The sequence below is a fragment of the Triturus cristatus genome, chromosome 10 (genome assembly GCF_964204655.1).
Source record: "Triturus cristatus chromosome 10, aTriCri1.1, whole genome shotgun sequence".
Taxonomy (NCBI): Eukaryota; Metazoa; Chordata; class Amphibia; order Caudata; family Salamandridae; genus Triturus; species Triturus cristatus.
Window position 1 is genome coordinate 1,224,630,577 of NC_140593.1, and position 17,150 is coordinate 1,224,647,726.

Sequence of the window (17,150 nt, forward strand, 5' to 3'; positions counted from 1 at the left end):
GCAAATGAACTAAGGAGGGTGTCTGGGCAAAGTCCTCAAAATCTTGCTTGTCATGTTCTGAAAAGCATCGTTGTAGTGACCCAGGCTATTAGATGAACAAACTCTTTGACTCATAGTGCCAATTTTCTTAGGTTCGCTGTATGGCAGACACGTGGGAAAGGATTTGGATTCCTTTTGCTCGTACAGTTCTGAAGCAGAATATGATGCTGCGTCAGGAAAGTTGAATTACCTGGGGCAAACCTGTGGTGTCAGGCAAGTGGGTGTCTTACTGGTAGATTCAAGCAAGGCCTGGAGCAGGCCACCATACGAGTTTCAATCAAAGCTCACCGAATGAAATGAAAGTTTCCTAGAGAGGGACCAGGCTGCAAGGTTTTGGTCTGAAGATTGGCATTGATCTCAACTGTAGCAAATGCAAGTCTAGCATCCTTTGGTTCTGCGTACTGCGTACTACCGCTGCTATAGAGCCGCCTCCTTCCATGATGGGCCTCTCACACAAATTTAATTCTGTCTCTGGTGAACTTTCCAAGTCACTAGAGTAATGAGGGAGAAGGGAATAGTCTGCTTACTTGTAGTCTACATTAAAGGGAACATTATCAAGATCCTGAACAGCACCACAGCAGAGCCAAAAATGGCCTCCAAACTCCGGACATACTGTCTGCCTGGCAAGGAGACAGGAGGAGAGTGATCCACATACTAAGGTTGGCTCTCCTGATGGTAGAGTGCATCAATGGACATGCCATAGCTGGTTCCACAATCTGAGCAGAATCTGGTAAAGGTGCTTCTGAAGACATGGCGGCACCACTACCACGAAAATCCAAAAGTGCTTGCAGCAAAGTTGTTGTAGTGTGGTCCAGCATGGGAAGCAGATCTGGCTGAGGTGTCTCTCTCAGTGCTGTGGGTGCCACGGGCGGTTGCTACTGAATGAAGCCAAATTGAAGGTCTGCGGTGACCGTAGGGCCCTCAGGTGCACCAGACGGACCCAGTACCATCTAGAAGAGCTGAAGCACCGCCACCTCGTTGACCACAATGTGCTTGTCAACAATGGTTCGGGGCATTCGAGCTCATCAGCTCCAGGATCGGAATCGGATTAAAGTCAGATGTCGAAGCTTGAGACAGGTGACAGCTAGCAGAAGTCGACCTGGAACAGGCACGTCAAGGGGGGCCATTTTTGGATAGTTTGTGCTTGTTTTTTATATTCCTTCGACTTGTCTCTTGATTTACCTAGAGATGGTGAATGGGAGTGGGATCTCGAAGAGCCTCATGACTTGAAGCTAACTGATTGCATGGCTTGTGTTTGGCAAAGTCGAATTTGGCTTCCCAATCCCAGATTGCCTTCAGGTGCATCACAGAGCATTTGTTGCAGGAATGGAGTCATGTTAGGTGATCAGGCATCAAAGACACATGTCGTACTGGTCCATGACCGATATCAGTTTGTGGTATGGTTTAAACCTTCTGAATTTGGAAGGTCACGTGCCTGCACACTGTTAAAAAATATAGATGAGAAAACACCAAACAGTTTGAAAATTTAAAGAAATAACCGCTGGATCCGTGTTGAAGGTTGCAGAAAATGGAGAACTGACGTCAGCATGCGGATATGCAGATCTGTGTTGTCATGTCCAGAGGTGGGACGGAATCAGGACAGAGGCCAATAGCACCGCCGGCAAGCCTGCAGGAGCTACTGGACCCAGTCTGGCAGCTGGGGAACATGTGGTTAAAATTATCCATCATAAATTGATCTTCCAATTTCTATTTAAATAATGCAGTAAACAGCAATGTATTTCTTCTACATGGAAAGTGCTCAATCTGGCCCTCTTTCCGTGAAAGTGGTACACACTTCTGCATAGAGCAGCATTTAAGGATGGCAACCGGGTTTACTGCTGCATATTCCAAAACCACTAAGGTACAAAATGACAAACAAATCCTTCAAAATTCACATTCAACTCCTAAAAATGTATTTTTATTTCCAGCATTAGCCCCATATCAGCAAAAGGACCTCTAAATAAAAAAATACGCAGATGGTATAATACATCCCTGTTTATACTCTGGGCTTTCAATGCACCCCTAGTAGATGCATATTAAGCACCACCCACATATTCCAACCCTCAGGGGTTGACTTCTCCATGGTGCTGATACGAGCTTTGCTGCAGCCCTAAGTGACCTCGTGTGCTTCTTGCTACATTTCAAAGTGTGGCCCAAGTGCAGTTACGCAGTCAGTAAGGGTCAGTAAAAGGAGTCAGATATGTTGCTTGGGGAAAACATAGTTACAGGACAAGAACATCCTCTGCTCTTGGCACAAAAGTTTGTCTTTGATCTATCTGTGGTCTCCAGAGCCCCACCATGGTTCATGCCCGTAGACAGTCAGGTGCACACCACTTCTGTCTGCCCTACACGCACAATGGGTCACCATGGAATCCTAGCATGGGCAAAAATGAAATACCCAGAGTTTGAAGTCAGAATCCCACCAATCAATGAATGCAAAAAAGCAACATTAGTTGCTGCATACTCTGTAACAGACCAGTCTCCATCAGCCTGCATGCAGGCCTCGGCCGCAAAAGAAGAACCAGCAAGAGGTACACATGCCAGTCCCTGGCTTCAAAGACGCAGAGTATACAAGACGCTCGGAATAAATCTGCCTAAAGTACACAGCTCTCTGGGAACCAGTCTCCTCCTCACGGTCAGTTAACAGGGTGTAGACTGTCTCCTTACATAGTCTCAGGTACTGGGTCACTCAGAATATGCCTGTGTGAATTATACTGCCAACTCTTAGGGCCTCATGTAGAAGTTGGTGCAGTACTAAAAAGTGTCAGAAATGGTTGTTCACCTCTGAAGATCACAAGTGGGGGACACCTGAGCTCATTCATGTTTTGCTTCTTAAAGTGTGGTGATATTATATGGTCAACACACGTATTTCATTCAAATTTGTAGCAAAAACTCAGAGACTGCGGGCTGTAAATGTACTGCGTCAGTTTTACATATGCATTTACCATAACTAATATACGAGACCAGAAGGGTAGGTCAGTAGGAGTAACACAGGGTCTTAATTCTGTTTTAAGTACATCAGACCTTTTAAGAAGCAGTCTAGTGGTCTCTTTCTGGATCAGACTGAATCAAGCTTCCCTGCCTCGGTTTCTAAAAAGCATGTTGTTTGCTCGCCCAGAATCAGTCTAATGAGGTACACAGTCACTTCAGGAGTCACTGCAAACAGTAAACCGTCTCTTATTCTCTCTCAGTCCTGTTAGCTATGCTGTCCCACTCTGAGCCAGCCTGCATGGGTATTCTCCTGTGCGCTATAGTCAAGCTGAAGGAAATACCAGTCTTTCACCCAGTCGGGTTTGATAAGGCTTTCTTCTCAGAGCCAGTTTGTATGAATCTATTTTTGAACAAAACGTCTCTGCTCAATCACTTCTCAGTTCATTACAAGCATTCCATAAAGCAGGGAGTTTTCCAACAGTGAACCATTCCTTGATTTGTCTGGGTCTATAGAGGCATTCACAATATTAATATGATAACTATGACAGCAGCATAAGGGTATAAAAAGGCTGCCACCTCAAAAACTGTATGCCTTCAGCACAGCTGTACATTTCAAAACTTATATGATTCAGAAAATCAAAGGAAAGGAAGTGTGATCGGGAGTGGTACTTTGTAGAAGGGTGGAAGGCTGCCCGCATGGATGAGATGGCATCTGAACACGTTCTTGGTGGGACCGATCTCCGTATCTGGCAGTTAGCTAGAACACGCACAATGGGACGTGACCAAGTTATCACCACTGCGTAGCGCAGCTAAACGCATCACGTCACACTCTCTCTGTTCCCGTGGTCCTTACAATGCCCAACATATGGGTAAACTACTGCTTGAGTTCTCCTCCTGGGTGGATGTAACATTACTCCGCAGAGTGACAGCAGTCGGTGCACTTTCAGCTTGTTCCGGTATGCATCCAGGGGCACACAGCAAATGACAACCCACGTTCACATCCCCCAACCACCGTGACTGGAAACATTTCTAGTCCCTTTTCTCTGTGCCTGGAGCATTTTTCCAAGTGTGTGTTTTTCTTTGTGTAAAAAGCAATCATTTCCTGGTTTCTTCCCTTGAACGGTGGGCACGCATTCCCCATGTCGCAGTGTTCACAAAATGTGCACCATTAGGAGTTCAACCAGGGGTGTTGAAGGCACTGTGCGGCTGTGGCTCGCTTCTCAGGGATGTACTCCATCATGGGCATAAGGAAGTCAGTGAGGTCAGTGGCTTCCTGCAAGGACCACTCGTATTTCTCCATCAGCACTTCATACAGGCCCCAGTGCTTAAGGTTATGGATGTGCCTCAGTTCTCCTACAGCAGAAACACAAGAAGCAATAAGCAGTTAAGGTGACTAGCAACTATACGTATGCTGAGAAGGACATGTGAAAAAACAGTACATGTATAGCAGTTCAAATACAGGACGGAGTCACAAGGTTATGTACCTGTAAGAAAATGCTACATACCTGTTGTGTTAAAATATTTTATAAAGCGCTTGATTGCCCTGAGGAGAGAGCCAGGGTTTCAAGGCCTTTCTGAATGACAAGAAATTTGAGTGAGATTTGATATAGGCCTTAGATGCCCCCAGAACAAAGCTTCTGCCTCCCCACCTCATGTATCTGGGGGGTAACAAGGCCTTCAGAACTTGACATCTACTATACACTACTGTGCGGTGTATAATTGTGCCATAAACTGTTTTGACCCAGAAACTTCCTTGAAAGGTTTTGGTTGACAAAACAAAACCCCACTGAGCACAGACTTTGGCTTTCTGCCTTCTTCACAATATTGTGTTAAGTCACCACAGCCTCAATCACCCTACTGGAATGCTGGGTGGACAACACGTGAAGCTACAAAACCATAGTTTTTTTAATTTATATTTCTTTATTGGCATTTTAGGAACTTACATTGTACAATTTACATGCATCATACATCTGCATAAATTCAATATAACGTTGTGTACAATCTGTGTGCATTTGTAAAGCATTGTTGCAACAGGTTCATATTTGATCCAGTGCGCTACCTTCTTTCCTAGATCAAAGGATGATTATAGAATTCCCCGATTGCCCTTACCGCTCCCCCTCCCATCCTCATATTAACCTCAACTCTTCAGCGTCACTTCTTCTTTTTATGTCCTATATCCGTTTAGTTCTAGGTGTTCTCTATTTTGACTCCTTAGTGTTTAGCTAACTACAGTGCGTCATTGTCCGTCTTGTGGTGGATTGCGTCTAGGGGATGTTATGGCTGGTGTTTGCAAGTCCTTTATATCTGCAAGCATGCCCGTCCATGCCTCCAAATCATCTTCCAATTTCTCATCACGTCTCACACTTCATTCTTACCATCTCTGCCCATTCGCCCAAATCTTTCAAACAAAACTCAATCTTCGGGGGAGGAGTTTCCATCCATGATATAACAATTCGCTGTTTGGCTAATGCTAACCCAAGCATTACAAATTTCCTACTCAGTTTCTTTTTCTTTTGGAGCAGGAAGGAGACCCAGTAGTACCTCCCGTGTACAATTGGTTATGGACCATCCCATCGCCTCCTTTAGTTTCTCCCGTACCAAAGTCCAATACTGAGACCGTATCAGGCATGTCCGCACCATATGGATAAAATCCGAGTCCGCAGTTCCACATCTGGAGCCTCTATCGGACCTTGTCGGAAAGATCCTACTAAGTGTTCTTGGTGAGAGGTATGCCTGATGAACAAAATTATGCTGGACTAGTTTAAACCCAACATTATAATTTATAGCTTTGACCCTTTTGTGTACTGTAGTCCAGTATTTTTCAGACAGGGGCTCCCTGAGTATCTCCTCCCATCTAGTTTGAACCGGGAGGGGTGCAACTGTCAAGTCCTCTCGCAACGCCCTATATAGGTGCGTAATAAAACACCTCCCTTGCACCATATATAGAATAACCTGTAAAACCCTGGTTACCACTGGTTCATTCGGGGTGGAAGGCCAGATCTCTCTGGCAACTTGATTAATCTTCCCATATTGGAGGAATTGTCCTGCCCCCAGCTCAAACACTGACTCCGCATCTTCCCTAGTAATACACTGTTTATTGTGAGAGAGAGCCCCCATCGTCAGGCATCCACCCTCCTTCCATCTTCGGACCAACAATGAAGCCTCTATTTTGGCAAATGGTTGTACCACCCATAATAAGGGCATGCCTGGAGCATAAGGGACATGTTTCACAACTTTAACTACTCGTTCCCATATCAGTGCCACATGACGGATTATGTATGGGACAGACCCTGGGGTCCCTGCCCACAGCATCAATAGTGCTGCTAGTGAGGGCCCTCCATATGTGCCTGCCGGTAATCTTTTCTCCCAATTGTCACTCTCGTCCAACCAGTGTATTGCATGCTGAAGCTGGGACGCCATGTAATATAATTTTAAGTGTGGGACTTCTAGTCCACCTTTCTGCCACGTTCTTTGCAGTGTCTCAAGACTCACCCTTTTCCTTTTAGGTCCCCATAATAATTCTATTAGTAATGTGTTCAGGGTCTTAAAAAAAAAATGCACCGGCACTTCATATAGGGAGTGCTATAAAGCATACAATTATCATTTTAGGAATTGCGATTCTGCCCATGAGGGACAGCGGTAGCATTTGCCAGAAACAAACTGAACCTTTCACACCGTCGATCACCTGCCCTATATTGAGATCCAAATATCTCACGGGGTCATTTGCTAGTCTGATTCGGAGATATTTAGGGTCGGAATCCACCCATGGGAGCCCTGCCTCCTGAAGTGTAATCCCCGGCCGCCGTGCCAAACATCCCCCCGGCAGCAACTTGGACTTATTGCGATTAGTTTTCAGGCCTGAAACCTTCCCAAATTGGTACAGTATATCCAGCGTTTTGAGGACTGCCTGGGCTGGTTGACGCAAATATACGAGAGTGTCATCTGCATACATAGACACCACGTGATTTGTGTCTCCCAATCGTATCTCCCATACCTCCTGTCGCCGTCGTAGGGTTTCCATCAGTAGCTCCATAGCCGCCGCAAACAAAGGCGACAGGGGACACCCCTGTCTGGTACCCCTTTGTAGCTCAAATACTCGGGATATCAGTCCCTCTTGGCACATCCTAGCTCGTGGGGCCTTATAGATTAGTTGGAGCCAACTTAGGAACTTTGGACCCAGTCCCATTGCCCTTAATGTTGCCCAAATGTACCCCCAGTCCACCGAATCAACCGCTTGTTCGATAGCGAGCAGTGCTACCGCACGTTCCTCCTGTTCAATTCTAGGGGAGTGCCACACCAGGGCCAATCTCCTGCGAGTATTTGCAGTACTACTTTTAGGGTTAAATCCCGATTTATCTGGGTGGATCAAGAAAGACATATGGGGCAGAAGGCGTTGTGCCATCACTCCATTTAAAATTTTCATATCTATATTAAGAAGCGAGATTGGTCTATATGTTTTCGCCAACTGAGGGTCCCTATCGGGTTTGGGGATCATGATAACCAGGGCCTCTCTCATACTTTCTGGCAGGATCCATTGTTGCAGAGCTTCGTTGTATACCTCCAAAAGGTGGTCAATCAAGAGGGGAGCCTATATTTTATAAAATTCTGACGGTAAACCGTCAGAACCCGGACTTTTTGCAGGTTTCAATCTTTGAATCGCGCTCAGGATTTCCTCCGTAGTGATTGGGCTTTCTGGGTCATCTCTTGCCTCATCGCCCAGGCATGGCATTTCCACCCCGAAAGGAACTCATTTATTCTCTCCATTGGGGAGAGACCCCAGCGGCATAAACCTGTTTTCCCTAGGTGTAGTTAGCACCTCCAATATTGCTGCCCGATTATAAACCGAGTTCCCTTGTGGATCCATCAATTGAACCACGGGGCGTAGGTTTCTTGTTTTTCAACTCAACAGTTTCGCCAGCAACGCTCCTGACCTGTCCCCCTCCCAGTGGAGTCGCTGTCTATATGCCACTCGGTTATATTTACCCAGGCGCTGGAGGGATTCCATCAGGACCTTACGGGCCTCACTCCAATCCACTATACGTTGGGGATGTACGTGAAACATGGGCTCTAGTCTCTGTAATTCTCTTTCCTGCAGCTTCACATCTCTTTCCAACTGCGGTTTCACTCCGTAGGAAGCTTTAATACACAGGCCCGCAACACTACCTTCATTGCCTCAAATTCCGTAGCCTTTCTGGCCACTGTCCCCCAGTTTTCCCTAAAATAATGAGCAAGTCCCTCCTCTATTGTCTTGGCAAATGGTGGGTGCGACAATGCTTCCACCTGCAGCCTCCATGTCGGTATCGCCGGTCATGGGCGTCGTAAGTCCAGCGTAAGTAGCCCTGGGGAGTGATCCGAAATATATCTGGGTAAATAAGATATGTCTTGAACATCCGGGGACATCTCATCAGATAAAAAACACGATCTATTCGAAAATGTCTGTTGGATGCGGGCGTACAACAGGAAAAGGCTCTCCGCAATGGATTCCTACTCCTCCAAACATCTCTCAACCCCAATCCCTGCAGTGTGTCTTCAGCGTACCTGTGAGTCTTGGTTTAGTGTTCTGCCTGGGGGGCTCCCGATCTAATTCCCCGTCAAGCACACAGTTAACGTCACCCATCAGAATCACTCTGTCTCCTAGGTATGGGGTCGCTGCGGCCACCACCGCTGGAAAGAAAATCGGACAGTCCGCATTAGGGGCATACACATTAACAAAACAAATCTCATGGCCATCCAATCTTCCATGCAAGACGACATATCAACCCTCTACGACAGGATGTAGGTGCTGGAACGGCACCCCAGGAGCCACCCAGATTAGAGCTCCCCTAGCAACCCCAGAATAGGACGCCGCATAGAGCTGTCCCCTCCACCTTCGTTTTATACACGCCATCGCATCCCCCCATACATGAGTTTCCTGCAAACATGCAACGGCAATCTTATATCGCTTTAAGTAAGAAAACACCAGTCTTCGCTTATTTAACATCGCCAAACCCCATACATTCCAGGTAATTAGCTTAATCAAGGAGGGAACCATAGTTGCCATAACAGGAGCTTCTTTTCACTAGTCCATCGTTTCCACCTCCAGTCCTCCTGCAGTGTGACGCTGATACAACTAAACCACGAACAAACTTAAAACCCTCCCCCTCCCTTGAAAACCTTCCCCATTAGAACCCCACCTTCTGACCCCCCCACCCTTTGGGCAGTGGTGCGATCCCCAGTCTGCCTTGACAAGGTGTCAAGAGCCGCCTCCCCTGCCCCATATCATCCCACCCAATTTCTTGCAATAGAATAGCCAGCTAGATTAGTACAAACAACACTTTCAACAACACCAGCTGGCATCCTACCATATAACTTTGAGATTACAGTGGTTTGCCAGTAGTTAGGTCATTGTCGAGGTCCAAGAAGGAATTCTCCAGCTCCTCATACGTGCCTCAACCTCTGAAAGGGGGTGTCCACCCCGCCGGCAGTAAACCTATGGCATAATTTACCTACCTAATGTATCAGAACCCCTTCTCAACCGAGCCCATGTGACTTATCTGTGACTATGAGAAGTCCTTTTCTTTCTCCGAAGACCGTTCAGGATACATTCAATTGGAGGTCAGTAGGGGGCACCTGTTGAACCTGTGTAGACATGTCAGACTCCGATGAGGGATCAGCCATACATAGAGTTCTGTCTGAGCCCACCCGGACCCAGCCCGAGGATACCACTGATGTCTGTTGTGTCTTGGTGACCATGCTGCCCCGGGAGTCCTGACGTTCAGTGGGCTTTGCTTGGGCTGTTCCCTGAAAGGCTCTGCCCCTCCGAGGGCCATGCCCCCCACCGACCATCCAACCAGTCCGCTGCCTCTGCTGCCTACACAAAAAACAATGCTCTACCACCATGTTCAATTCTCAGCTTAGCAGGGACCAGCAGGCAGTATTTAAATCCATCATCCCGCAATCTTTTTTTAATCACCAGGAATGTTCGTCGTTGGTCTTGCACTCGATGCGTGTAGTCCAGAAAGATGGCAATCCGGTGCCCCTCATAGGTAGGCGCATCTCTGTCTGGTGGCCTGTAATATCACCCCCCCCATCTCGAAAGTTGAGGAAGCGTGCAATTACGGCTTGCGGGGGTGTACCAGGTCGCGGGGGAGGGACCAGCGACCTGTGCGCTCTCTATATCAAAAAACTTCAACAGTCTTTTAGGAGCTAAGGTTTTAACTATCCAATCCTCCAAGAACAGTTCCGCCGAGTGTCCCTCCGCTCGTTCCAGAAACCCCACGAATCTTAGATTATTTCTCATTGATCGTCCTTCCTGATCTTCGGTCCTGTCAGAGAGTAATAACCCGTTTGGAGAAATCCAAAACCGTCTCTTTCAGTTTCTTAACTTCTGTCTACAGGGCCTCAATAGTTTGTTCATTTGAAGTGACCCTGCCAGACACTTTCCGTAGGTCACATCTCAGTAAATTGACGTCAATGGCCACTGCGTCAATTTTGTTAACCATGTCATTCCTGGTCGACTGTATCGCACCCATGATGTCCGCCAGCGATGGATCGGGAGCCTCCGATTGCCCAGCCTCCTCCCTCTTCATCTCCGCACCGTCACTGTGTTTTGTTTGCTCCAGTGCGCATGGTTGTGCATAGTTAGAGATTTTGTTGGCTTGTACTCGGTTGCCTTGCCCCTTCACCATGATGGAGCTCCGAATATCCTACCGGTCCCCACACCAGATGAGGGAAACACGACCCCTCTGCCTCCAGGTTTGGGCCCCCTGTACCTTCCTGCGGTTCACATAGCCCCGTTGGCTCCACTGACAGATTTCACGTTACAGCTTTCAAGATCAGTTCTTCCTTTGAGTTATTTAAGTGCACATAATACTTGCACCGGCACAAAGTGTCCTTTTTGTAGGGCAAGAATTTTGGGTTTCAGTTCAGTTCTTGGATCTCCTACACAGGGGATGCCCCTCTGGGTCTCAGTCTACCTGCCCCTATCGTTATCCTTCTCCACGTATGGCTTTATTTAAATATCTGCCACACTAGATCTCGGTAAGTTATTAGCTGGATGGTCCGGGAATCCTCTAACCTTTACGCTGAGCCCGTCTGTACCCCCTTGTCTGCTTCATAGGCTTATGGGTTACCGCTCCTGAGTTATTGTCCAGAGTTATATACTGGTACCTCCGTGCCCACTTTGTCACTAGCAGCCCCACACCGGGCCCCTGTAAAACTTCTTGTTGCTGGCCCTACTGTGCCGTGGCCATCGGGGCCCCACAATCACCCTTGCGGGCCTTCCGTGTCATCAGCTCTAAGGCACCATGTACCCTCCCCGGGTCCCAGTCTCCCTAGTGGGTCCGACACACTCAGGGCGCTCAGAGGGTCCCCCCGCCACAGCCCCACTGTTCACAGGTAACTTCGCCCCCCCAGTAGTACTTGGGGGCTTCCTCCCTTGGTCGCGCACAGCAACTCGTGTCTCCGTACTCCTGTTGCAGCAGTATGTGCTTGGCATGTCTTACATAGACTCCAGCCAGCTCCCCACTCTGTCACTACTAGTCCGTGCCCTCTCACTGCTGCCAGCCGCACCTCTTTACATTGGTCCGCACCACCTGTTACTGGTCACGCACGTCCAGGAGACCTTCCCAGGGCAGCGGGTTCGCAGAACTCGGCTGCTCATCTCCAAGATGGCGCCACACACGGTGCTCTTCGATCTCTATGCCAGCTCGTTCTTTAAACAGCTCCCAGGCTTCTCAGTTAAATCCGCTGTACTTCGGGCGGGTGATTGCGGGGCTGATGCCTCTTTTCTGCAACAGGATGATGCCGGATTACTTTCCTGCCGGCGGTAGCTCTGTAAAACTACGACCATGCGGCCATCTTGTTCGGCCACTCCCCCTACAAAACCATAGTTAAGTGAGCTTTCCTCAAGCAGTGTTGACCTGTTGTTGACTGCCTGCTTTTCATGAAGGAACAAAATAAAGCTTGTCCTTTCAGGGAGAGGTGACTTGGAGGTTCAAATAGGCCTAAACAAATTCATATTGCTCTTTACATACTTCCCTAAGTCATATATAACCCATTAGCACTGCAGTGGTCCCTTTGCCCTGTGTGATGTATTATCTAGCTTGCGAAATGCAAATCTAGCTGGGAAGCAGGAGAGCGCTGAACAATGGGTGTACGCCAAAGGCACACAACAGAACATTTAACTGAAAGACAAAGATGTTGCAACCTATTGGATGTGGTGATAATGTTCTGCAAGGTGTTACCCAACTTTTATTTCAAGAACAACAAGTGTAATATCAGTTCAGTCACTGGCAGGCAAGATGTAATACATCCTGGACATGGAGACTGAAAAGGCTCGCACGGAGCTCTGACCGGCACTTCTCAAAACCAACTAAACTGGCCTGCCCTGTGATTCTCGACTACAGAACCCGGGAAAATTAGACAACATAAAGATACATATCTGTAGGATTACAGGAGTGCCTTTAACTTCCACTGGAATATATCACCCACCCGAGAGACTACAAAGAGTCTGCTGCCTGCGCCACAGCTGCACCACTAAACAAGAGGTAAAACACATGTGTCGTGGACTCCAGTAAACTTAACTGTATCTTAACCAGACATCGGTGACCAAACACCATCATCACTGACTTCAACCCCAGATCTCACACTGCACCAGAGGCTTTACTGCAGGTGTGGTTCTGGTGTCTGGATGTGGGGTCTATGAGACATTGGGCCATTTCAGCAGTTGATGCTTCTGTTCACTTAGTTATCCAGCTGCATATCCAAGGACGGACTAGCACAGTAGCCTGGTTGAGAAGCAATCCATATGTCTCCTTCGACAAACCTGAATCCTTTGCATGGAATAGTCCTTAATAAACAGAGGCCGGACTAGTACCCAAGATCCCCAGGCCAGCCAAAGCGCTGCTTAGAATGACACTGGCCCAATGTTATGCAAAACCAAAGGCCTAGTGGGGTTGAGTCTTCTTTCCTGAACGTGCCAGCGTCTTCTACTTTTCTCTGTAGCACCGAATTGTAAGTGCTCTATTTAGCTATCTGTATACAAAAAGACTTATTCTACTTTGAAGTTACAGCCTTGGCATTGAAATGATTGAGTGTTATTCACTGTGATGCACTGTACCCGAACCTCTAACACACATCACCACTTAGAGCACGCTTGCTGCTTGCCATTACTACGAGGAGAGGATGAAGTGCCTAATGGAGTAAGACATGGTTAATGATACTTCTAGTCTCGGATCTGCATCTTGGGGATCTTCCCTGAAGCCATAGACTAATGACCCAGTGTGCGAGGACGCCAGCACACACAGATACATACATCACGTTTTAGTGCTGTAATCACATAATACAGCGGTATAAAAATCCATATTTCACAGGGAACTGTATAAAGGGTAACAAGTCCAACATATACACATGCTACTGAGCACCCCCAGAAAAGCCTACCACGGAATTTTAGAGTGTTCCTTACATCAAAATCCATTTCTCAAAATTACATTGCATCAATATGTAAGAACATGTACCTACTGACGAAAAGTGCAGCCTGATAGGCTTACATAACAAAACGGACATCCTATCCCTGTAACGCTCCAGCATCATCCACTACCCGCGATGCCTTGTACTGGTAGTTGCCTCAGACAATCAGTTTATGATGATGTGAAATAGTGGACGTATGTAAATAATTTCAGGCATTTTTATTCGAAATGCCCAAAAAAGAAGCAGAGAATGAGTGGGGTTACAAGTAATCCTTTTTCTAAATTGTAGGACCTTTGTTGATAGTCACAAAACACAGTAGCAAACTAAAGGACACAGGCCTTGCAGCTCTTGAGCAGAGAGAAACTGAAGGAGTCTTAAAAAGAGGTTCCTAAAAATGGCTTGACTAATGTTAGAGTCAGCTTTCATATCAGAATCAAGGCAACAGTGTCTACTGAAAGTGTGGACGATTTTCAAGTAGCGGTCTTACATTTGTCTGAAAGAGGAATGCTTCTCAGCCAGGCTGTGGTGGCTGTTTTGGGTCTAGTGGAATGGGCTCTGGGCCTCCCCCGTGCAGGGTTTATTAGCCAACTGATAACATTTGGATATTCAGGCTATAATCCAATGAGAGATGGACTCTTTGGAAGTGACCATACCTTGACAAATGTGATTGTAGTTAATAAAGAGTTGGTCAGATTTGTGTAAGACCGTTTGGGCGTTGGCAGGTGGCCCGCCTTCTGCTACAGGAATGGAGGTTATGACGCCACTTACCAGGTGGATTTCCGCCTACCATATTTAAAGCTCACTGCTGGAGATCTCAATGCCTTAGAGAAGCCGTCGCCACACCAGCTCCTCTAAAGACATTCAGTGTTTGCTGATGGCCCACCATGTTTTTTGTGGCTTCTCAGCAAACATTTTTGTTTAAGAAAAACAAACTCCCAAAATGGAAGTCTGTTTTGTTAAAAGAAAAAAAAAAAAGCTATGGTAAAGCCAATCGGTCTGGCATTGGCTGCCAGACTTTTAGGTTTCCCAATGCTTGTTTTGTTTACTCACTGTTTTTATAAAATGTTATTGTTGGTGGAAGTGCCAGGCCCCACCAATGTATAAACAAACATTGTTTGAATGCAAAAATATGTTTTAGTCTCTGAAAGCACACATTGCGATATTACCCTTTGGTGTACAGAGAACTACTGTGTGAGGATGTGCTTCTTGTGAAAGGGCAGAATTCCGTCACACACAGAGAGGGTTAGCCAATGGCAGAAATAGACTGACCAACTGCCCCATGCTGTGTGCTGAAGTGGGTGAAAGAAAAAAAGGGAATGATCTAACAGACAATGCACTCTAGGAGCAGGCTGAAAGCCCCTATAAGTACATTTCATATATAATTTTAGTAAACTCAAAAGTTCTTGGCTAATACCAGACCTTAAAATGATAGATCTGGTGGAGTAAGCATGGATTCCCGCAGATAATCCAGCAAGATGAGTTCCTCCCAAAGAACAGCTGGTCGTCAGACTTAACTTCCCTAGTCCAGCTGAAAATGATTACCGCACGGGTCCAGCTAATGTAGTCTCTCCTCTTCCTTGGTAGACTGCGGTGGGGGGGAAGAAGGGGGAGGGGTAGAGTAATACATTGGCACAGTTTGAAAAGGATCACTTCCTTAGCCAGGAAAGCAGCTTTAGTCTTCAACACTACTTTGTTGGGATAGGAGCATGTGAAGGGCGGACGAACTTGCAGAGCCTGCAACCGGCCGATGTTATGGCTACAAGGAAACAGTTTTAAAAGTTAACTAGCAACAATGCAGCGTTACAAATCTAACTTCAATGAAAGAAGTCAACACTTGATTGAGATCACACAGGGGTATCACGAAGGGCATAGGGGGTGTGCGAGCCCCTTCAAAAATCGGATGACAATCTAAGATTTGAACAAGTAAAGCTCATGAGAAGACGTAAAAGCAGATATTGCAGCACTGTAGCCTCTGACAGAGCTCACCGCACACCCTGCCCGGATTGTAAAAGAGCAAAGCACAGAATGTCTGACAGATGTGCCTTCAGCAGGTCCACGCTATGCTCAGCCCACCATGCCATCAGGTAATTCCACCTCCACCGATGTACTTTGTGGAGGGGCAACGAGCAGCCAATATGCCGTCAACCACCTCCAGCGGCAGACAGAAGGAGCTCCGATGTCTCTACTCAACCTCAAACCATGAAGGTGAAGGTCCTAGAGCTTGGGGTGCAGAACCTGCATCACTAATCGGGAGAAGAGGTTCACTCTGAACGGCAGCTGGAACCGCGCATACCACACCATCCTTGGCCAGTTCAGTGCAATCAGAAGTTCTTGGCCCACTCCCGGTGTAGGTTCCTGAAGACCTGGGGAATGAAGAGTATGGGAGGAACCGCACATTGAAGAAGAAATCTCCACCTCAACTGAAGTGCGCCCTCCAAGTTTCCCCGCAATGGATACTAGAGAGCACAAAATTGTGAGCAGTGCACGTTCTTGTGAGTAGTGAAGCCACACCAGTCAAACATATTTTGAAGTACCTCACAGTGGAGGTCAGCAACATGACGGTGTTTCAGGCTATTGGTCTGATGTTCATAGAACATGCCAAAGGGTTTGCAACCAGCCAGATTCCCTGTACACGTGCCCAGTCCCAGAGTCTCCTAGCTACCTTGCACAGCAGGTGAGACGCCACCCCGTTTCGCTTGATGACATACAACATTGTGGTTGTATTGCCCATCAAGAGTTTGACAGCCCGGGTCAAGGATGGAGGAAAGGAAGGCCTTCAGGGACAGGCAACTAGTCCACAGTTCAAGCAGGATGATCTGCAGGATTTACTCCTCTGGAGACCAGAGACCCCTGATCTCCATTTCCTCCAGGTGCACACTGGCTCTATATATAGTATACTAACAAGAGGCATGCTGTGTAAAGAGTCCAGGTATCCCTTATGAGTGGACAGGAGGATGCTCTAGCAATCCCAAGGTGCTCGATCTAAGACGGGAAGCACAACTGGATTTTACTTAGTGCAAGCCAAGGATTGGGGTTAGGTGAGAGGAAGGCAGGACCCCCAGGTGTAAGCTAGATGACTTGGTGATGAGTTGCTTACCAGTCGGGCAGAAGTAATGTCTTCTTTAATAATAACAGCAGCTCAGATGCCGCTGAAGTAGGCTCTAGGACCTCAGATACATTGTTGGACCTGGCCTCCTAATTGGCCTTGGAGTGCATATAGCGGCATTGGCCTCATCACCTAGAGTGGTGCTTTGGTCTAAAGCACCACACGCACCCTCTTGGGGGTCAAATATGGGCATCTGTGCACTGCATGAGTTGAAAGGCTTGAACCCTGACTTTTTAGGGGGGAATGGGGAAGAGTGACATTCCTCAGTACAGCTTCCAACACCAAAATGGAGCCAACGCCACTTACAGGCGAGTGAGAATTACGGCAAAGATTTTCAAAGATAGTCTGGAGTCTGAATCAAGAGGTGAGGAATCTGTAGGTAGTAGTATCCATCAGAAAACGTGATATGTTCAAAACACTCAAAACGTCCATGACTTAACATGTACCAAAATGATAAGTGGTTGTTAAACTCTCAGAATGCAACAAGCTAAATAAAAGAACTTTGTAATGGGTCACAAAATGCTAGGCATTTGGCAGCTTCCAAACCTTGTTGCTACGGACTATCCACAGACCTCCCCATTGGGTACAGAACAAAGGGAACTCGAAAACCACAGATAATTGTTCC

General features: G+C 47.1%; 1 protein-coding gene across 4 annotated transcripts in view; it reads right to left on the bottom strand.

Moving 5' to 3' along the window:
- Positions 1-1,929: 1,929 nt before the first annotated feature.
- Positions 1,930-17,150, bottom strand: part of SRPK3 (SRSF protein kinase 3) — a 192,186-nt gene continuing 176,965 nt past the window's right edge. For 2 of the 4 annotated variants that reach the window (XM_085629782.1, XM_085629781.1), the window contains 2 exons: positions 8,509-8,634; positions 1,930-4,323 (listed from right to left, as the gene is read on the bottom strand). In XM_085629782.1, the coding sequence (XP_085485908.1) occupies positions 4,139-4,323; positions 8,509-8,634 (311 nt within the window). In that variant the 3' untranslated portion in view covers positions 1,930-4,138. The remainder of the gene's footprint in view (positions 4,324-8,508; positions 8,635-17,150) is intronic. The other 2 variants (XM_085629785.1, XM_085629783.1) reach the window with 1 other exon arrangement.